The sequence below is a fragment of the Podarcis vaucheri genome (genome assembly GCF_965113315.1).
Source record: "Podarcis vaucheri genome assembly, chromosome: 2".
NCBI lineage: Eukaryota > Metazoa > Chordata > Lepidosauria > Squamata > Lacertidae > Podarcis > Podarcis vaucheri.
Window position 1 is genome coordinate 104,303,519 of NC_138760.1, and position 22,874 is coordinate 104,326,392.

Below are 22,874 nucleotides of genomic sequence, written 5' to 3' on the forward strand. Positions count from 1 at the left end.
TCTTTCCAGCCTAATTTCAGCAGGGAGAGAAGAAGAAGAAGGGTTTGGATTTGATATCCCGCTTTATCACTACCCTTAGGAGTTAAGAAGGACACTGACAAACTGGAACGTGTCCAGAGGAGGGCAACCAAAATGGTCAAAGGCCTGGAAACAATGCCTTATGAGGAACGGCTAAGGGAGCTGGGCATGTTTAGCCTGGAGAAGAGGAGGTTAAGGGGTGATATGATAGCCATGTTCAAATATATAAAAGGATGTCATATAGAGGAGGGAGAAAGGTTGTTTACTGCTGCTCCAGAGAAGCGGACACGGAGCAATGGATCCAAACTACAAGAAAGAAGATTCCACCTAAACATTAGGAAGAACTTCCTGACAGTAAGAGCTGTTCGACAGTGGAATTTGCTGCCAAGGAGTGTGGTGGAGTCTCCTACTTTGGAGGTCTTTAAGCAGAGGCTTGACAACCATATGTCAGGAGTGCTCTGATGGTGTTTCCTGCTTGGCAGGGGGTTGGACTCGATGGCCCTTGTGGTCTCTTCCAACTCTATGATTCTATGATTCTATGAGTCTCAAAGCAGCCAACAATCTCCTTTCCCTTCCTCCCCCACAACAAACACTCTGTGAGGTGAGTGAGGCTGAGAGACTTAGAGAAGTGTGACTAGCCCAAGGTCACCCAGCAGCTGCATGTGGAGGAGCGGAGACGTGAACCCGGTTCACCAGATTACGAGTCCACTGCTGTTAACCACTACACCACCACAGGGGAGGCATGGTGGACGCCAAGGAAAGTTCCTCTAGGCACATGTGCACCAGTGGGTGTCATGTTGGTGACCCGTGCTCTGCCATACCTGTTTTCACATTGCAAGAACAAGGATTCCTGAGGGGAAGGGGAGGGGGAGGCAATTTTGATCATCCCACTTCTGCTGCTTCCCCACCTTTAATTTTCAGTTCAAACACACACAGAGAGGGACACATACGAGGACATGGGAAACTGTTTACATTGTACAAGTTATACTATTGGCCTCAAAAGAGGGAGTCTCTTCAGGACCGCAGGGGAGAAAGGGGTTAATTTCCCCCTCCATAACTTCCCTGATCCCATGAATCATCACCTTTCCTCAACTGATGCAAAATGCTTTTGAAAAAGAATAGGAAACCCTGCACCATAGGTATGTGGCTTGGTTATTATTTAGACCTTAGCAGAAGCCTGAGTGCACCTGCCATTGAAATCACTTATTCCTTTAACATCAGCATATGTGACCGCTTTAATTTCCATGCTGGACAATTCTTTGCTTTGTCTTTATTACATCCACTACACTTGTCTCATCATATCCTTCAAGCAGCTTCTTAAGCAGTCTTTGAAGGGGTCACAGTCACCTTTTATCGGTGGTCCTTCCTCTTGAGAAGTCATTTTCCTCCACTAGATCTCGCAGCTCAGATCTTAGCGCTTTTTACCTTCTTGGTCCTCCATTGTCTCTGACAGAAACTCAATAAAATTGCCTCTCTCCCCCCGCAATATAGAGCAGCTCTGCCTATCTGGAACCGAGCGTCTTGCAACAAATCTCTCTCGATAGACTGGGGCTCCCTCTCTTCTTCGCTACATAGCAGCCTTTTCGATAAAGATGAAACATGCCTTTCGTAAACTGATGTGCTGCTTGTTTCCAACCCATTCATTTCAATCATAATTACTGTCCTCTGTGTGCGCGTCTCTGTGTGTGGAAGTTCACACCATCCGATACCAAAAGAATGAGGGATGATTATTACACTCTGTCCACACCAGTTGTAAATTTCCTTCAAACACAAACACACACATTCTTTTGCTCTTGTTTCTCTTCAGCTTGCTATTTCTTCTTGAACGTTAGTAAGTGTTTCCTTGGAACAAAATTTTTAGCTCTCTTGAGGTAGGTGGAAAGGTTAGTCCCTGAGTTCTTTGGAGCTACGATTTCACTGCAGGGTTCTTCAGATCGCTTGCAATGAAAGGCACAACGGCAGACCACCCAGACCACAGCAGGGCAACCCGCAGCCCCCGTTGCCTCACGCAGCTCCTGGCCTCATTTCATATGGCTCACCACACTTCCTGAAGCTGCCTCATTTCCCCATCCCTCAGACTTCCTTCCTTCCTATTCATTTCCTCCTTATTTCCACCCCTACTGCTTTTAACGGTGTTGTGTTTTTTTAACATTCCTTCAGAGCAACTGGAAAGTGCAGTATTAGCTGTGATTCCTGCATTGACTGGGCGAACCTTCCAACTCTACAATTCTATGATTTGATAAAAATTAAAATAATTTATTATTATTTTTTAAAAAAAAAACCACCACGGTTGTATAGCTTGTGGGAAAGAAGCCCCTTCCTTACCCGCCTGACAACAAATTGGTTGGTGAGGTTGGTGGGTTGCAGGTGCACCAGTGAAGCCAATCCTGCACTCTTGCTAGTGCATACTACTACTACTACTAATAATAATAATAATAATAATAATTTATTTATACCCCGCCCATCCGGCTGGGTTTCCCCAGCCACTATGGGTGGCTTCCAACAGAATGTTAAAATACAATAACCTTTGTTGTTGTTGTTTAGTCGTGTCCAACTCTTTGTGACCCCATGGACCAGAGCATGCCAGGCACTCCTATCTTACACTGCCTCCCGCAGTTTGGTCAAACTCATGCTGGTAGGTTCAACAACACCAACCATCTCGTCCTCTGTTGTCCCCTTCTCCTTGTGCCCCCCCAGGGAGTCTTCTCTTCTCATGAGGTGGCCAAAGTATTGGAGACTCAGCTTCAGGATCTGTCCTTCCAGTGACCACTCAGGGCTGATTTCCTTAAGAATGGATAGGCTTGATCTTCTTAAACAGGGCTGCCTTCAGATGTCTTCTAAAAGTCTGGTAGTTGTTTTTCTCTTTGACATCTGGTGGGAGGGCATTCCACAGGGTGCCACTACCGAGAAGGCCCTCTGCCTGGTTCCCTGTAACTTGGCTTCTTGCAGTGAGGGAACCGCCAGAAGGCCCTCAGCACTGGACCTCATTTGCATTTGTCAACCCCGACCCTATTGCCCCCCTCTACCTCCTGGTAACGTGACCAGCAAAGAAGAGTTCAGGTGAGTTGCACCACTGCCCCACCACTGCTACTTATTTGAAAGTAGTGTAACTATTCTGAGAGTAACCCTGTCAAATCCTCTTGGGTTCAGAGGATTGAGTCAATCTATATTGAACAATCCCGAAGTCTCTTGCCTTTGGCTCCAGTATGCATCACCCCCAAATTACTGCCAAAAGGACTTGGCCCTCAACAGTGGGTGCTGCTCATCCCCTGCTCCAAACCAGCTCATTATCTATCCCTAAACATTGGTGTAACTGGTTTTTTTATACTAGCCAAACCCTTTAGAAGCCTATTTTGGCACTGAGCACTAAACAATAAACAGCAAGTCACCATATACTTATTGATTTATGTCCCACCTTTTTTTCTCCAAAAAGATCAGGGGGGTAAGCATGGTTCTTCATGGGGTAAGCCAGTGTGGTGTAGTGGTTAAGAGCGGTGGACTCGTAAATGGTGAACCGGGTTCACGTCTTCCCTCCTTCACATGCAGCTGCTGGATGACCTTGGGCTAGTCACACTTCTCTGAAGTCTCTCAGCCCCACTCACCTCACAGAGTGTTTGTTGTGGGGGAGGAAGGGAAAGGAGAATGTTAGCCGCCTTGAGACTCCTTTGGGTAGTGATAAAGCGGGATATCAAATCCAAGCTCTTCTTCTCCCTTTGCTCATTACTCCTCAAAACAGCCCTGTGTGGTAGGTTAGGCTGAGAGGCAATACCTGTCTCAAGGTTATCCAGTCAGCATCATGGCTGACGAGTTTGAACCCTGTTCTCACAGGTCTCAGTTCTATACTCTAACCACCACATCACACTGACTCTGATGCAGATACTTCCACAGACTCTTTTTGGAAATTGCCAAGGAATGAGTTTCTACATTGGCCTGAATATAAGCCTCACCCCACCCCCCAAATTCCGACTGGGAAAAGTTAAAGTGTGGCTTAAATTCGCAACCTTACAAAAATGGGCTTTTGCGATATTGCTGCTGAAACAGACAAACGGTAAAACGGAATGGGTGTGAGTGCCTGCAGAATTTTAAGGGAGCGGCTTATATACAGGTATCCCCCCCCCCGAATTTTAAATATAAGCTGATTATATTCGGGTGCGGCTTATATGCGGGCCAATACGGTAATTCACCTTATGGGTTTAAACAGTTTATTTATGCCAGGACCGTTCGGTGAAGGGCAGTCTGTAGGTGCAAATAATAAAATAAATTAGTGTCAAAACAAATCAGTCATTTGTTTTTCTCAGTGAGAAAAATCTGAAAGATGATTCCTCGCCTCTCCCCCCCCCTTTTTTTCCTTTTTGCTTGAAGAATTCCCACTTAAGTCAATGGGGACCAACAACATTGTGAAATGAGTGAAGGTGAATTTACTCTTGGTCTATTTCATTCTAAATTAGAATCTGTTATCCATTAAAAAAACAACAACCACATGAAGCCATAAATGTTCTTTTCTTCACTGCTGTAATAGCTGTTTTATTCTTGACATGTACCAGCAGGAGCTCAGATGATATTCAGGGCATTTATTTATTTATTTCCTTTGAAAGCTCCATGCAGCCCTGGTGGTTAAAATGAGTTTGTATTTGTTAAATAGTTTTTTTTAAAAAATGCTTAAATAAAAGGTTAATGATAAACAACATTCCTTGAACTGCTGAGCACTCACCACCCAAGCGCTGGGCATGGCATTCATTTTGAACAAATCAGAAAAGGACCTACATAAACGATATTGGGAATGAACAGGCTATTTTAGCATCAGCATGCACTGACAGTGGTACCTTGTACCATGGTACCTTGGGTTACATACGGCTTCAGGTTGGTTACATACGCTTCAGGTTACAGAATCTAGTCCAGCATCCCGTTCTTTATTGGTCAGCCAGATGCCCATGGAAAATTTGCAATCAGAACCTCTTGAGAGTTGTTGTTGTTGTTACAATAGTGAGCACAGACTGGAACCCCCATTGCACCAATAAGTACGTATTAAAAGGGTGGAACATGCACCTGCTCATTACTCTTTTTTAATAGCCATCCTGGTTAAAAAGTCTTCATGGGTGATTAATTTTAAGGGGTGTGGGATGCTTGTAATAAAAGCGTTATACAAGGGTCACTACACATATGGAGTCCATGCATTGACCACCATGCTCTGGGATACTTCACAAGCCACAGCCAATTCACATGGGAGATTTGTCACAGATAACGAGGAAAACGCCATGTGCAAAGTGGCTCTAATGTTTGAAATAGGAAAAGTTATCCTTGCCGCCCAAAGCTGCCTACTGCCCTCTTCTTACAAAGTCTTGTGGAATGTTCCTGTTCCTGTTCATCTGGATCCTTCATTGCATCTCTTTTAGGCACCAGGTAAAAATGTTTCTCTATAACTCAGCCTTCGAACTCTCTATGGCCTTTTAAACGTGATTGTTGGGGGGAGGTTATTGGTTTGACTTTCTTGTATCATGTATTTTGTGTTCCCATTTTGTATTTGTGTCCTCCGAATCGTCCTGTGATGTTCCAATGACAAACTGAATAAATAATCATAATAATAATATGGGGAAGAGGAGGATCTGAAAAAATTCCCCTGGAGCTTGAATTTCTTTTATTATGGATTGTCTTGTTGGATGTTTTAATGTGTTGTAAACCGCTTTTGAGATTTTTCCTTTAAAATATAAAGCGGTATAGAAATGAAGAAGAAGAAGAAGAAGAAGAGGCAGCAGCAGCAGCAGTTGTATCGTGGGTTGTAGCCGCGCTTCTACCAAAACATCTCAACTGTCCCGGGACTCCGAGCCAGCTTTAAGGACGCTCATCCTGAAATCGGCTCGATTTCATTGGGACTCTCTCCCACATAAATGGGGGCACAGGAGCATCATTCCGGCAGCAGCAAGGTGTCCTGTGCAGATCAGCCCCATGTATGTACAGCTGCACCACTTCAGCCCCACCCTAGGCACGCCAGTGGGCCTCTTTCAAAGCAGAATAGAATTGCCCTGGCGCCTGAATCTGGACATGGCGCGCGGGTGCGTTTTTACGCGCGGGGGAAGCACGGCGAGGTGGTGCAACCGGTCGCCGTGGCATTAATTAGGCGCTTTTCGGGGCCACTGGAGTAGCTCAAAGGTCGCTGCGGGCCGGCGGATGGAAGCGGACGAAGGCAAGCCGCTCCCCGCTTCTTTCTCCTCTCGGAAAGAGATGCACTAGCCCGTCCCCAAGCAGCGGTCTCCAAGGGCGCATTTCCCCTCAAGCAGACGCCTCCGCCACGGCGCGCGGACAGCGCCGGCACCTTCCTTTCCCCGCCCGCCGCCTCCGTCTCCGCCTCCTCGCCCTCCTCGCCGGGGCCGCCCCCTGGGCTGTCTCCGCTCAGGCGGCCGCCCCTCCTCGCTGCCCACGTGTGGCTCGACTTAAGATGGCGTCTCCCATGGCAAGCCAGGCTGGGACAGCGCTGCGGGACTTGGCTTTGCTCAGAGCTTCCCTGCTGGCGAGGCGCTGCCCGGTGAGTGCGCCCGGCCTCTCCGGCTTTCCTGCCCTGGCGCCGCAGCGTCCCGGCGGAGGGTTGGAGCGGCTGGCCAGGCTTAGGCGGAGCTTTCCCTCACTGCCCTGGGTCTCCTTTGGGTGCTGCTGCTGCTGCTGTTCTTGGGATCCCGGTGGCAGTTCTGCGAGCTCGGCTTTCCTCTCGGCCTTTTCCTCTAGGAGCGTGTTTACATTCCTTATTTAGCCTGTGCTGATATATATATATATATATTACTGGACCCGTTCGCAGTGATAACGGAAAGGCACTCTGTTCATGCTCAAAACACTCGAAGCGCATAACAGCAACCTTTCGCTCTGATACACAATCCTAGGGGTGTATACTCGGAAGCAAGTCCCACTGATTTGAATGGCAGTTACCTTTCAAACCACACCGCACCAACCAGGGCTAGACTTTGAAAGATTCTTGGCAACGTGTCCATCCCCTGACTCCCGTAAAGGAGCCTCATCCTGCCACCCAGTGGGTGCAGTTCCCTTTGCCTTGCTCATACAGGCAATCTCAGCTAAGCCCTGGTTTAGGTGGTTTAAGGAATACTTGTTGACATTTTTGCAGCTTCTCTGGTGCTAGTCTGGCTCTGCTGTGCCATGGGAAAAATAAGTGGAGCTCCCTGTAGCTCCCTTTTGCTCATCCGGTGCAGGAGGCTGCAGCTAATAAGCTTGCCATCCAGTTGGTTTGGACTTCGTTAAGATGCCGTGGTGCTGGCCCTTTCCGCTGCACAGCCCAGAGGACAGGTGGGTGGATGGAGGAGAAGCTGCTTGCTCGCTCCAGCAGGATCTAAACCATCCAGCAGCGGTTCTCAACCTGTTGGTCCCCAGATGTTGTTGGACTACAACTCCCATCATCCCTGAGCTCTGGCCTTGCTAGCTAGGGGTGATGGGAGTTTTAGTTCAACAACATCTGGGGACCTACAGGTTGAGAAAGGCTGGTGGCTTCCTTGAACTCACGCTTGCTCTCTGAAGGAAATGAAGAGGAGGAAGTGTTTCAGCTGTCACTGCACAGTAGCTAGAAAAGAGAGCGGGCTCCTCTGCTGCCCGTTTAATAAGTGTGTGGATAGAAGACAGAACTACTGCCCACCCTGCCACCTTCGCTGCGCAGAGAACGAGGCCCTTAGAGGCCTTCTTATCTGTGGTGGCGGCACCTACTGTTTCTGTATCACAGGTTAGGCAGGGGTTGGTACTGGTGGGCTATTCTGAGGAGGGCCGTAGCTCAGTACTGGAGCATCTGCTTTGGATGCAGAAGGCCTGTGATTCAAGCCTCAGCATCTTCTGGTAGAGCTGGGAGAGAGGCTAGTGGGATTCCTGACTGCTAGTCAGGGTAGATGATGCTGAACTCAATGGACTGATTTCAGAGTTTTGGAATAAGGCAGTTTCCAATGTTCCTAGGAGCCAACAGAGCCCCACAGGCCTCACAATCAACCTTTCCTTTTTTAAAAACCCTCTTCTGCCATTGCAGCTCATGTAAACAACTCCTGTCCCTGCCCCCAGAGTTTTGGCCTTTTTATTTATTTTTCTCTTATTTTCCCTCTCCCCACATCACAGCTCTCTTCCTGTCTTCCGTCACCATATTCTATGATCTTCATTCGTACTTCCCCCACCCCAATCCCTTTGGATCTCTCTTAATGCTTCTTCCACTTCAGGGCTCCCTTTTGTTTTTAATTTTTCTTCCCGATAATATTTCGGAGCAGCTCATGGAATGTGATTTCCCTTGGGCTGTGGCTGTGACGGTGGTCCTGCCGCCAGCCACTTTTACCTTCAAGAAATAGGGGAACTGGCCTAGGGGCCTCAGGTCAGCGATTGACCCTCTGTGGGTTGCCAGTGGGTGCCTGACAGTGGGTGGCTCTTTAAGATGTGGCCTTGGCACACACCCACTGACCTCTTGTGTTTTCGTTTAACAGAATAAATGTGGCTGCATGGAGTTTGCACCCTCAGTTCATTAGTTCTGATGTTCTAAGGGTGTGTCTTGACATCACAGATAAAACTCTGTGACTGAGGCCTGGTGAGCTCTGGCTCTGTGCCTAAATTGACACTTCATAGCAGAATAACAGCAGCAGTAGCAGTGAGGCAGCTTAAAGCACTTACCGTAACATGCATAAGCTCAGTAATGCTAACTGTAACCCTGTAGGAAGGGGCAGTTCATATCTAGCCTATATTGCGTAAGTGTGAGGATATGTGAGAGAGTTTGTCAAAAGCTACAATTATGGGTGGCGCCGTGGGTTAAACCACAGAGCCTAGGGCTTGCCGATCAGAAGGTCGGCAGTTCGAATCCCAGCAACGGGGTGAGCCAACCTAGCAGTTCGAAAGGACATCAAAGTGCAAGTAGATAAATAGGTACCACTCCAGCGGGAAGGTAAACGGCGTTTCTGTGCGCTGCTCTGGTTTGCCAGAAGCAGCTCAGTCATGTTGGCCACATGACCCGGAAGCTGTACGCCGGCTCCCTTGGCCAATAAAGCGAGATGAGCGCCGCAACCCCAGAGTCGGTCACGACTGGACCTAATGGTCAGGGGTCCTTTTACCTTTACCTTTTTGCAATCATGGTGAAAAGAAAGTGCACCCTCTTTGAATTCTGTGGCTTTACATAGGAAGACATAATAACAATCATCTGTTCCTTAGCAGGTTTTAAAATTAGGTAAATACAACCTCAGATGAACAACGACACCTGACACATTACATAGTGCCATGATTTATTTAACAGAAATAAAGCCAAAATTGAGAAATCATGTGTGAAAAACTAAGTTCACCCTTACTGCTTCCATAGGAATTAAGAGGCTAAGTAAGCAGACAGGTGCTGCTAATCAAATGCTCTTGCTTAATTGATCATCAGCAAGAGTGCCCACCTCTATAAAAGCTGAAGTTTCAACAGTTTGGTGGTGTGGAGCATTCAGGTATGTCTTAACGCAGTGCCAAGGAGGAAAGACGACACGATCCTCTTAGAGAAGCAATTGCTGCTGCTCATGAAACTGGGAAGGGTTATAAGGCCGTCTCTCAACCAATGTAAAGTCTATCATTCTACATTGAGGAAGATTATTCAAAAGTGGAAAACATTCAAGACGGTTGCCAGTCTTCCCAGGAGTGGACGTCTCAGCAATTCACCCCAAGGTCAGACCGTGCAATGCTCAGAGAAATTGCAAAATACACACACACGTACACCCCCCCTCCAAAGAGTTACATCTCAGGCTGCACAGGCCTCAGCATGTTAAATGTCAAAGTTTATGACAGTACAGTTAGAAAAAGATAACAAGTATGGTTTGTTTGAAAGGCTTGCCAGGGGAAAGCCTCTTCTCTCTCAAAAGAACATGGCAGCACTGCTTAGGTTTGCAAAGCTTCATCTGAACAAACCACAAGACTTCTGGAACAATGTCCTTTGGACAGATGAGACCAAAGTGGAGATGTTTGGCCATAATGCACAGCGTCATGTTTGGTGAAAACCAAACAGCATATCAGCACAAACACCTCATACCAGCTGTCAAGCACACTGGTGGAAGGGTGATGATTTGGGCTTGTTTTGCAGCCACAGGACCAGGGAACCTTGCAGTCATTGAGTCAACCTTAAACTCTGTATGCCAAAGTATTTTAGAGTCAAATGTGAGGCCATCTGCCCGACAGCTGAAGCTTGGCTGAAATTGGGTCATGCCCCAGGATCCCAAGCACACCAGCAAATCTACAACAGAATGGCTGGAAAAGAATCAAGGTGTTGCAATAGCCCAGTCAAAGTCCAGACCTCAACACAGTTGAAATGCTGTGTGGGACCTTAAGAGAGCTGTGCATAAGCAAATGCCAGCAAACCTCAATGAACTGAAGCAACATTGCAAAGAAGAAGGGGCCAAAATTCATCCACAGCAATGTGAGAGACTGATGATGTCCTACAGAAAACGATCACTTCAAGTTATTGCTGCTTAAGGTGGTTCAACAAGCTATTGTACTTAGTTTTTCACACATGGCTTTTCCGTTTTGGCTTTATTTCTGTTAAATAAATCATGACATGATGTAATACAGTGGTACCTCGGGTTGCAGATGCTTCAGGTTACAGACGCTTCAGGTTACAGACTCCGCTAACCCAGAAATAGTACCTCGGGTTAAGAACTTTGCTTCAGGATGAGAACAGAAATCGTGCGGCGGCATCAGCGGGTGGTCCCATTAGCTAAAATGGAACCTCAGGTTAAGAACAGTTTCAGGTTAAGAACGGACCTCCAGAACACATTAAGTTCTTAACCTGAGGTACCACTGTATGTCATGTGCTGTTGTTCATCGGAGGTTGTATTTACCTAATTTTAAGACCTGCTAAGGAACAGGTGATTGTTATTATGACTTCCTATGTAAAACCACAGAATTCAAGGAGGGTGCACTTTCTTTTCCCCATGACTGTACCTAGTGAATTCATGGTGGATCTTCCATTGTGGAAGATGGTTTTTGTAGGAGCAGCTGGCCAGATCCAACCCCCTCTCAGAATATGCTTGCAACATTATCTAGTCACTAGTCTGGTATATGCTTACAACAATGGCCTAGGTGCTATTGCACTACAATATCTCAAAGATGGTCTGTAGGTGTGTTTCTGGTGTGTTTGCTCCATATTTTCTCTTGCAGTCGTCTGCTGGATTTCTTAAAACACGTGACCCTCCCTTCACTACATAACTCCAGTTCCGCTGGAGGTAAAAAGCTGATAGTTAGCTGTTGGTTTTTATGCATAACTGATGACATATGGTAAAGTAAAAACATTTAGCGGGATGAAAGGATGCTGAAAACTGTGCAGCACCTGGAGCGGCGCAAATGCTGTTAATTGGTCTTCATTGACTTACAGGTCTAACAATCTTCCTAGCCCAGGTGTACATTAAATCCTAAGGACATGTGTGCTCTTAGCATTGCATTTTGTCAGAAAACAAGAAGCTCCATGGTTGGATCATTGCACGCATAGGTGAGCTGTGGCATCAGGGCTCTTCCTTTGCTAATTGAGAAGCTCCGTCTACTGAGCCAAGGTTGTCCCTGAAAGCAGCTGGTACCAAATGATTACAGACGTTATTACTCTGCATTATATTCTGCTATAAGACCATGGTATTATACAGAGCGTGCCCTCACTGGCGCTCCAGAATATATAGCCTTCTGCTCTCTGTTGATCATTTCCTATTTAAAGATGCCGATATTGTTTCACATGAAATTATTTTACAGTGTATGTCTGTAGTTTGTTTTTGTTTTGAAAAAGAGAGATTGTTGGCCAGAAGTTCCCTGTTCCCCTCTTTAGTTTTGATGTCCAGTTTATTAGTTATGGAAACTTGGAGCTGTTGTTAACTTATACAGTGGTACCTCAGGTTAAGTACTTAATTCGTTCCGGAGGTCTGTACTTAACCTGAAACTGTTCTTAACCTGAAGCTCCACTTTAGCTAATTGGGGCTTCCTGCTGCTGCGGTGGCGCCGGAGCCCGATTTCTGTTCTCATCCTGAAGCAAAGTTCTTAACCTGAAGCACTATTTCTGGGTTAGCGGAGTCTGTAACCTGAAGCGTATGTAACCTGAAGCGTATGTCACCTGAGTTACCACTGTACACAGTCTAGGGCTCCACAGTCCTCCAATTTTTTTTATTTCATCCAGCTACAGTGATTTCCAAACATGGGATAATAATAATGATGATGATGATGATGATGATGATGATGATGATGATGTTGGAATTTGCATGCTAATTTTATCGGCTGCCTTTTAGGATAAAACACAGAAGCCCTCTTCAGACATTCACTGTAAACATGCACTGGGGCGAGTGGGAATGGGTTGGTAGCCTTACACACAAGGGAGGTAGCCTAATGGTGATTACGTATCAGCTGGGTATTTGCCCCTAGGTGAATTCATGCTGAACATCTGAAGAGGACGAGGGGGAGGACAATTATACATTCCCTGTCCTTTCCAAATTACTAATTACTAATTCATTGGTTCCTATGCTTTTAGCAGAGGAAGGGAAACTTGGAGATGACTGCATTCCCTTGGGGGTTGGCTACATGCTGGCAGTGGGTGAGGCTAGAGTCAAAGTTGTGTGGGGCATCCGTTTCGCTCTCTACTACCCTGTTTCTTTCTTTCTGTCCCCCCCCCTCCTTTTTGCCATTGGATGGGTCCCATGTAGCCAGGCCCCACATTAGCATTTCACACTTTAGCCAACCCTGTTTGGAAGATGAATGAGGGATGCTTACCATAAAGAAGGCTGATCGCCGAAGAATTGATGCTTTTGAATCATGGTGCTGGAGGAGACTCTTGAGAGTCCCATGGACTGCAAGAAGATCAAACCTCTCCATTCTGAAGGAAATCAGCCCTGAGTGCTCACTGGAAGGACAGATCTGAAGCTGAGGCTCCAATACTTTGGCCACCTCATGAGAAGAGAAGACTCCCTGGAAAAGACCCTGATGTTGGGAAAGATGGAGGGCACAAGGAGAAGGGGACGACAGAGGACGAGATGGTTGGACAGTGTTCTCGAAGCTACCAGCATGAGTCTGACCAAACTGCGGGAGGCAGTGGAAGGGAGGAGTGCCTGGCGTGCTCTGGTCCATGGGGTCACGAAGAGTTGGACACGACTAAACGACTAAACAACAACAACAAAAACTAGACGAATAGGGGCGCGGGTGGCGCTGTGGGTTATACCACAGAACCTAGGGCTTTGTAGACAGGAGGCCCCAGGTTCAGGCCCTGGTGTCTTTTCCTGGGCTGGGAAAGAACCCCGCCTGAAACCTTGGAGAGTTGTGGCCAGTCGGAGTAGACCAGGCACCCCCAAACTTGGCCCTCCAGATGTTTTGGGACTGCAGTTCCCATCATCCCTGACCACTGGTCCTGTTAGCTAGGGATGATAGCTAGGGAGTTGTAGTCCCAAAACATCTGGAGGGCCAAGTTTGGGGGTGCCTGGAGTAGACAGTACCTCGCAGGATGGATCAATGGTACAATATAAGAAATGTTGCTGGTGGCGTGGTTTTTAGTGCAGACTCCCTCAGGAGGTTGTGGACTCTCCTTCCTTGGAGGTTTTTAAGCAGAGGTTGGATGGCCATCTGTCATGGATGCTTTAGCTGAGAGCTCTGCATTGCAAGGGGTTGGACTAGATGACCCTTGGAGACCCTTCCAACTCCTAAAATTCTATGATGCCATGTTTCCGCATTGCCGGTTTTTGTTCTTGTTTTCTCGTCCGTCAAGGTAGAACTTTTACAGTGCAAGCCTCTGAATCGTTACCTGGAAGCAAGTCTTATTTTGTTCACCGGGACTTCTAAATAAATACGCATAACATTGCAACCTCATATAAGAATGGACAAGAAGCAAAATATTGCCAAGGTCTTTGCATTTTAAACGTATTATAAAAATGATTAATGTCTGGAGCTGTCAGCTGGTTGAAATTGCCCTGGAAATCCCAATTGACCCTTGAAGGGTAGAATATAAATTTTTGAAATGGAAGCGATAAATAAATCTTGCTTTTCTTTTTTCCCCTTTTCAATCATGTCTCTTACCTGACCAGTCAATTGCATTTAAGTATATTTGCATACTTACCAGAACCTAAACATAACTGTCTTCTTGAAATGTTGAAGGAAGGTAAATTACCATTTAATGAACCTAAAATCTGTTTAGAAGGAAAGGCTGTTTAAAATATTTTCCTTTCTGAGGGAGGGAAGTCAGTTCTGAAGAGCAAGTATAAATGTAAAATGTAATACAATATGTGTATGTGGAGTATCTAATTGAAAAACTAATAAAGATTATTTAAAATAAAATAAAATATTTTCCTTTCTATCCTCTAGTGATGCTTGAGCTGCCCTCCCCAAATCATAATTAGGTCACCAATTATGAATGCTCTCTGCAAATGCTTAAGACATACAGATTGTTGTTCTAAACCGGGTAGCATTTTCCTTTTGTGCATTCTGTGGGGATGAAAAATTGTTGTCTAGACAACTGCATAACACCCCTTTCCTTTCCACATAGCTGTGTTGTGCATCATGACATCTTGCATTACGATTGGCTTCTAAATTGGTTTGTTTTGTGAATTTTTAAAGTTGGTTCATCGTTCCTGAAGCATTTTCCCCCCACTGCCCCTGCAACCCAATGGTTGCCATTAATCTGTTTTGAATTAATTTTATAATGAAATGATTTTAGAATGTTTTATCATTGTTCAGGGAAGTTTTTAATATGTAACGCTGTACTGCTTTTAACACTTGATTGGGAGCCGCCCAGAGTGGCTGGGGAAACTCAGCCAGATAGGTGGGGTATAAATAAATTATTATTATTATTATTATTATTATTATTATTATTATTATTATTATTATTATATTTTACTGTTGTTAGCCACTCTGAGCCTGGCTTCGGCTGGGGAGGGCAGGATATAAATAATTTATTATTATTATTATTTATTATTATGTCACATTTCATTTTTCTAAATAGTGGGTTTTTTCTGCTCATAAAGGCTTTATATACATCATGCATGTGCAGCAAGCATAAGCCATGATCCAGTTGTGTAGTAAACTTGAATGAGAGTTTAAACTCAGAGTATTTATTTCCACTTCAAGCAAATTTGGTGTGGTTTTTTTTTTGTTATTAAAAAAGATAGCTTCAGAATCTTTCACTTCAGTATTTTGAAGCTTTCGTTCTCTATAGGTTCTCTCTTAGCGAGTCTGGCTTTGGGCCACAATATGTTGTGTTGGGGCCATGATGATGTGATGCTCCCACAATGGCTTTCCCTGGAAGTGGTACCTGTTCCCTTGCCTCTTCCTCCACTGTAAGTGCAAAAAAGCACCTGATGCCTGGCAAATTTTGAACGCTGGACATGTGCATTGTTAGAAGTTGAAATCAGTTTGTGCAATGGCTGAATATGCAACTAACAGCACAGCAGCAGTGGTGGGGTTTTTTTTTATGCCCCTGGTTTTTGGAACGCAAACCCCACAGGAACAAAAGAGAAGCATATGTTCCCAGAAGTCTTAACTTGATTGTGAGGAGGAGACCAGTGACAAAGGAACTCACTCTGTGTTTGTGAATTGCGAGCTGGGTAAATGTGCAGAGTTAGCTGGATATTTTCAGACTTCAATGGCAATAATAATAATAATAATAATAATAATAATAATAATAATAATAATAATATCCCACCCATCTGGCTGGGCTTCCCCAGCTATTCTGGGAGGCTTCCAGCATATATAAAAACACCAGTACAGGGCTGCATAGCTCATAAGCATAGTAACTAGGGCTGCAATGTTTTGATCAAGAAAACAGGCTTTTCCTATTAATTGGTCAGCAGGTTTTAGAAATAATGGTTTTTAATACAAGTGTATTGCAGACAAGTGCTTTCATAGGAGGCATTCCCTCCTTTGTATGAGGCTGTGGGTAGTGCCTCTTACGCTTCCTGTGAAACAAAGAGACTTTGTGCTTAAGAAAAAAAGACATTTAAATTCAGTTTCATGCAGATTTAACTAAACAATTTGATCATTTTACAGTTGCTTACACAATTAATTAATATTTCCTCAGTCAGTCTACTGCTTGAAAAGTAACACACCTGAACGAAATAAGATATTTTAAATGAGTGTGTGCTCTTAATTGATAACCTCACTGTTTAAATTTGGTCTTTGCTCACACCAATTAACCAACAAATATATGAATTGAGTGAGCTACTAATTAATTGGCTGCAGTCCTATTAATATCCTTTTACCAAAATGTTATTTGGCTTAGTTTGAACTAATTGTTTCTGATATCATTCATAAACATAGGTTGCTGGGTTTTGTTTTTTAAATCTATTTTAGATTTTTAGTTATAAAAGGGCCTTTGAGCAAAGCCCTTATCTGTTTTTTCTACTAATTAACGAGAAGAAAATACATATTCATGTGAATCAACTATAATACTAATATTGTTTTCAAATGAGATTAAAACTAGTCTTTAATAGTTTTTAGGGTAGCATTTATTTGTGATCAGAATTTCAGCTGCAAGTTTACTCTCTGAGGTCAAATCCTCCTCCTTGCAATTCAATCTTAGGCTACTTTACTGCAGAGAGAGCTTTATTTCAATTAAAACTGCCATTAGCTGTTTTAATGGAACACAGATGATCTCTGTGTAATATCCCAGTATGTTCTTTAAATAATACAAGGGGAATCAATATGTTACGGCTTTGCAAATACTTTTTTCCTGCTTTTGTATAGACCAATTCTTACTATAGGTTGCACAATGTATTATCCTGGGTTAAAATCGGTCCCAAGTTAACCTAGTATTGTATGTGAGTGAATAGTGATAGGTGGATTTGGAAGTGAGAATAGGCAGTTGTGGTTCAGACCCGGCATGTGAGAGTGAAGGGTGAGCAAGAAATTAAACTACTACTATTACTACTAATAATAGGTAAAATGGGAATCTTGGTGGGTGCTAAAGGATTGGAAAAGCTAAGAACATAATAAGAGCCTGCTGGATCAGGCCAAAGGCCCATCTAATCCTGCGTCCTGTTCTTACAGTGGTCAACCAGAATAATAATTTTATTATTTATACTCCACCCATCTGGCTGGGTTTCCCCAGCCACTCTGTGTGGCTTCCAGCAGAATAGTAAAAGCAAAACATTAAGCATTAAAAACCTCCTTAAACAGGGCTGCCTTCAGATGTCTTCCAAAGTCAGATAGTTGTTTGTTTCCTTGACATCTGAAGGGAGGGTGTTCCACAGGGCGGGCACCACTACTGAGAAGGCCCTCTGCCTGACACCCTGTAACCTCACTTCTTGCGGTGAGGGAATCACCAGAAGGCCCTCGGAGGAAGACCTCAGTGTCCCGGCAGAACGATGGGTGCAAAATGTTCCTGGCGCCTAGCTAATTTTGAACATTGAGGGGGAGCTCTTGTTGCTCTGTCCCAGCTCCTGTCAACCTAGCAGTTCGAAAGCATACCAGTGTGAGTAGATAAATAGGTACCACTGCAGCAGGAAGGTAAACTGCATTTCCGTTTACTCTGGTTTCTGTCAGTGTTCCGTTGCACCAGAAGCGATTTAGTCATGCTAGCCGCATGACCCGGAAAGCTGTCTGCTGTCCCTCGGCCTGAAAGCGGAGATGAGTGTCACACCCAATAGTCAAATACAACTGGACTTAACTGTCCAGGGCTCCTTTCTTTTTCACCTGTGCTTTCTGTAATGTACAGAACCTGTCTCTAGAGCCAAGGCAGTCAGAAATTCTTTTGTGAATGCATTATGGAAAATGGTCATCTGTGGTCTCCAGTGTAAGGCCATGATAACAGGGTGTCTATCTGCACCCAGACTTTGGCAACAAGCTGCTACCACAGATCCTACATCCCTTAGGTCTCGTCTTCTTGTTTTCCACTTGCCCCGTGCTTTCTAGGCATGGGTCCAAACGGTTTTCCCTTTGCCCCACTGCTTTGCCCTGGAAAACCCACTCTTTAGTGCTAAATCGGAACAAATGGCAATCCATTTGTGGATTGGAAAACTCAATTGTTGTTTGTTCCCATGCAGAGCTACACAGCAGGTTTCCTGGGAGAAAGTTCTCAAGCAAAGGGCAAGCATGGATTTAAATAAAAATGCTTACCGTACTTTTCTGTGTATAAGATGCCCCCTATTTTTGGTGACTCAAATTTAAGAAAATGGGGGGAGATGGCACAAAGTTGTTGAGCTTACCCAGGGTTATTGAGCTTTTTTGGGGGGCGGGGGACACATGCCGCAAAACCCGCCTCTTGTATGTCCCCTCACCAACAGAAGCTGCAAATCGCCTGCCGAATTGCTGCAGCGATGACCGATCAACACGACCAATTGACTCAGCAACCAATAACACTCACAATAGCCGCTGGCAACAACGACAGGAACCAAAATTAAAATTGGACTTTACACAGAAGTAGCTTTTAAGGCTTAGTATGTAAATATGATCTTGTTCTCATGTATGATGAAACCAGTTAAGTCATGCTGAAAGTAATTGCAGTAAATAATGCTGTGAATTAAAGAAGCTGTCAAGTTCTGTTATTTATTTGTCTGCCAAAACTTCAAAATGCCTTTTCTCCTCTTTAAACATGGTTTGTTTTATGGAGCCAAGCATACTTCAGCTATTCTCTCACAAGCTTTCAATTTTGCAAAGGGATGTTGCAATTGTAACTAAGTTTTTAAAAGTTTCTTGATAGGGAGAGGCTGAAAGAAGTAAGGGTTAGTGCTTTAAAATGCATGTTCTTTGTTCTCCAAATACTGCAAAGCCTTTTCAAAAGGGTATGTGAAATACTAAATGTGTTGATAAAAATGTTCAATTAGTTCAGTGTCTAATTACTCCATACAAGTGAAAAGACTTTCTCAAAGGCAACATTCTTCAGTTAACTGCATCACACCATATGAAACTGTCTAGGTTGTTAATCATAATTTTACTTGTCCCTTTTATATAATTTCTTACAAACTAAAAATGCTTCGGGTTTTTTGACGTATCTGGAATAACAGATACAGGATTCGCAATGACCAGGGGGAAAAAAGAGTTTAATAACACGTGTACCTTACGGCACGAAATAATTCCTTCTCTCCTGCCCTCACAGAGCCCCACCTCTGAAATACCTGTCTGAGAATGCTACATTAAATTGCAAGTGTCATTTTGTTGTTGTTTTTTGTTCTTTTGCAACAAAATCAAAGAAACTTTCAACAACTGTGCACAAAAGCACATATTATCGACATCCCATTGTGGGTGCATTGTTTACACATCTAATGTAAGATGATGAGTGGGCTCCTTGGGAAGGAAGGGTATGATATAAATCCAATAAATAAATAAAATTGTTGTGGAGCTAGGGGTTGCAGCTTGGAGGATGTGCTAGAAGTTTGCAGAAAAACTGTGGTGTTTTGAAAGAGGATAAAGGAGCCCTTTTCTCCCTCTGCACCACCTAATCAAATCAATGGGTTTTCAATTAAGGGCAGACAAAAGGGGAATACTTTTCAAAGGAACGGATAAGCCCGTGTTTCTCAAACTTGGGTCCCCGGCTGTTGTTGGACTACAACTCCCATCATCCCTAGCTAGCAGGACCAGTGGTCAGGGATGATGGGAGTTGTAGTCCAACGACAGCTGGGGACCCAAGTTTGAGAAATAATGGTATAAGCAATGGAATTTGGTACCACAGGACACGGCGATGGCCGAAGGTTTAGAAGTGGATTGTAGAATGCCATGGATGTTCAATTGTGGTTAAATGGAGCCTCTGTGTTCAAGACCAGTTGCTGAGGGGCTGTCACACCGTGGGAGAAGGCTTGTTGTCATGACTTGCTTGTGGGCTTCCTGGAATAACCTGGTTGGCCACTGTGGGAAGCCAGGTTGATCCTCAGATCTGACCCAGCAGGGCTCCTCTCATGTTAGCCGTCTCTCCACAAGGCCACTTGGTTGACACAAAGTCGTGGCGCTGCCAAGCGGAAATTAACCATTCTCGCCCTTGCTTTTGCTGCAAGAGCTTGGAAACCACAAATGGAGATATAGACATGCCTCTGGAATTCCACAAAACACTGGTCCTAAGAGGTCTACATTGGTTCCCAGCAGTGCTTTTTTTCTAGAAAAATAGATGCTGGTACTCACCGTGAAGTTGTTACAGTCAGTGTCACACTTATTAACAACAACTAAAAGAGGTGCCAGTACTGCATATTCTTGACTACCCCCTGAAAAAAACACCTGGTTTCCAGTATATTGACCTTTAAAGCCCTAAATGGCTTCAGCACTGTATACCTGAATTGTATACCTGAATCTCCACCCGCATCGTTCAGCCCAGACACTGAGATGTAGCTCCAAGGGTCTTCTGGCGGTTCCCTCACTGTGAGAAGCGAAGTTACAGGGAACCAGGGCCTTCTCAGTAGTAGTGCCCACTCTGTGGAACGCCCTTCCATCAGATGCCAAGGCAATAAGCAAATATCTTACTTTTAGAAGACATTTGAAGGCAGCCCTGTATCGAGAAGCTTTTAATGTTTGATGTTTTATATTTTCAGATCTGTTGGAAGTCACCCAGAGTGGCTAGGGGCAACCCAGTCAGATGTTGTTGTTGTTCCTTTGACGCCAGTAAACCATTGCAGCTTTTTGCAAGCTCTCCTTCACAGTCTTCAGTTTGGAAACCTGTTCTTGTTTTGAATTTGGGACCATGGAAGGCCCCCTAAGTGACTTGGGAGCGAGGCATGCTTCTCTCTGTGTGTCTCACTGGAGAAGGAGAGAGAGGGAGAGAGAAAAAATTGGCAGAACTTCCCTGTAGCTTGTGTTGTGCTGATTATGTTCAGACACAAAGCAGAACCTCTCTCCCAATTCATTATCCTTGGTGTCAAATCCTTCACTCAGTAATCGTGTTTGCTGAAGAAGAATGCTTGCTCCCCTGTTATGTCCCGATGATTCATGCGCCACATTCGGGTCCCTGGGTGATCTGTTTCTTTGGCATCAAGCCTCAAAAGGCTTTCCTCTGGTGGCGTATTTCGAGGGAAGGGCTTGCTAATGGCTCCTTGCTTTACTCTCTCTGAATCTGGTAAGTGTTCTTATGAGCATTATGAGATCAAGACGGCGAATGGGTCATTATGCCAAATGATTGCCAGGAAGATCCAGCAAATTGAAGCCTCTTAGCCAGGCGTTTCCCAACACAGAGATTGCATTAGGACACAGTGGCCGCTCTTTCTCTTATTACAACAGGGGAACAATAGCCATGCCAAGAAATGTTGACACAGCTCAGCTTCGATGGAGAGGTTGCTGGATGTGGTGGAGCCCAGGTAGACAAAATCGTCTCCCACCTCAAGTGGCAGGGCAGGTATGGAGTGGCATAAAAGGAACTCTTCCATGTACAGTGGTACCTCGGGTTACATACGCTTCAGGTTACATACGCTTCAGGTTACAGACTCTGTTAACCCAGAAATATTGCTTCAGGTTAAGAACTTTGCTTCAGGATGAGAACAGAAATTGTGCTCCGGAGGTGCGGCGGCAGCAGGAGGCCCCATTAGCTAAAGTGGTGCTTCAGGTTAAGTACAGTTTCAGGTTAAGTACGGATCTCCAGAACGAATTAAGTACTTACCCTGAGGTACCACTGTAGTGAAGTTTAGAGCACTTATTTGGCAATGTTGGCCAGTCATGTAATGCACTTTCATAACCATGCCAGAAAGTCCCCAAACTTAAAGGCACCGCATGAACCAATCTTAGGAGCACATCCTTGTAAAACCCGTGTGACTCACAGCCCCCTTTGCTCCAATTTGTTTAGGATTCAGGGAAAGTAAATGAATAACCATAATAGAATTTTTAGGGCCCTTTCGCACGATAGCTCCTCCAGGGACACGCAGAGTTTTGTTCAGTTGCATCTAGGTGAAAGATGATGCTGTATTTACATTTAGTGCTCCTTCAATGTGCATCTTTATTCTGAAATTCAGACACACCTGTATCTTCAGTGCCTTTATACGAGTTACACTAAAAGAAAGAAACAAATGCTCATTGCCAGTTAAAGGCTTTGAAGCCTGAAGCCAATATATTGTACTTCTGGGTTAAGAAAATTAACTCATTTGAATGAAGGCTGCTGGACATTGCATATTAAAATTTCACAAACATAATCCCTGTAAAGCTGTTCATTAGGTGGTTCAGAGGCTGTGTGTGCTTTTTAAAAGCAACCTCATAATGCATTTCCGGCTTTCAAAACCATTGCTGCATATTTGGCCCAACGACAGTAAAGCAGGCAATTTTTAAAAAATACCATTGTAGCTTTATGCAATTGCCTGTGAAACTTGCTGCTGGTGAGTTTGCAGCTCAAGGTATGGAAAATGACACCATCTATATCAGGCATAGGCAAACTCCAGCCCTCCAGGTGTTTGGGACTACAATTCCCATCATCCCTAGCTAACAGGACCAGTGGTCAGGGATGATGGGAATTATAGTCCCAAACAGTTGGAGGGTCAGAGTTTGCCTATCTATATCAAGAGTGGGGGAGCTCTGCCCACAGGCCAGACTAGGTCTTCCAGGTCTCCCCCGGTTGCTTTGGATAACCTGCCCTATACCTGATGTCATAATGCCTTCAGGTGAGGGCAGGGCTTCAAACATCTCACCCCGCCCCCAACCAATCAGGAGCTTAAAGAGAGATTCCCATTGTTCCTTTGCTGGAGCAAGGCACACTGATGGGTGGTATGAGCTTGCCTTGCACCAGGAGGGTGAAGTAGTATCTTTTGAGGAAACCACTTCTTAGTCCCCATGCTGCTTCCTGAACCTCTGAAAATTGGAGGTTCAAAGAGCAGTGTGCTGGCTGTTTGAAAGCCCTTTTGCAAGCATCCCCCTGCCTTTCTTTAAACCTTAGAAAACCAGAGGATCAAGGAGCAGTGCAGGTCTGTTTGCAACAGGGCTTTCAAACATCCTATTTGGAAGGCCCCACAACCTGGGCTTTGAAGCAC

The 22,874-nt window shown here is 44.7% G+C and overlaps 2 protein-coding genes across 2 annotated transcripts in view; one reads left to right on the forward strand and one right to left on the reverse strand.

Annotated features, from left to right (window-relative positions):
* Nucleotides 1–22,874, reverse strand: part of LOC309524847 (monocarboxylate transporter 2-like) — a 685,265-nt gene that overhangs the window by 302,808 nt on the left and 359,583 nt on the right. The window lies entirely within an intron of this gene.
* The window catches only part of SUCLG2 (succinate-CoA ligase GDP-forming subunit beta), a 218,520-nt gene continuing 202,034 nt past the window's right edge, over nucleotides 6,389–22,874 (forward strand). Inside the window, exon 1 of the mRNA XM_082210325.1 lies at nucleotides 6,389–6,538. Coding sequence (XP_082066451.1) covers nucleotides 6,452–6,538 — 87 coding nt within the window. The 5' untranslated portion in view covers nucleotides 6,389–6,451. The remainder of the gene's footprint in view (nucleotides 6,539–22,874) is intronic.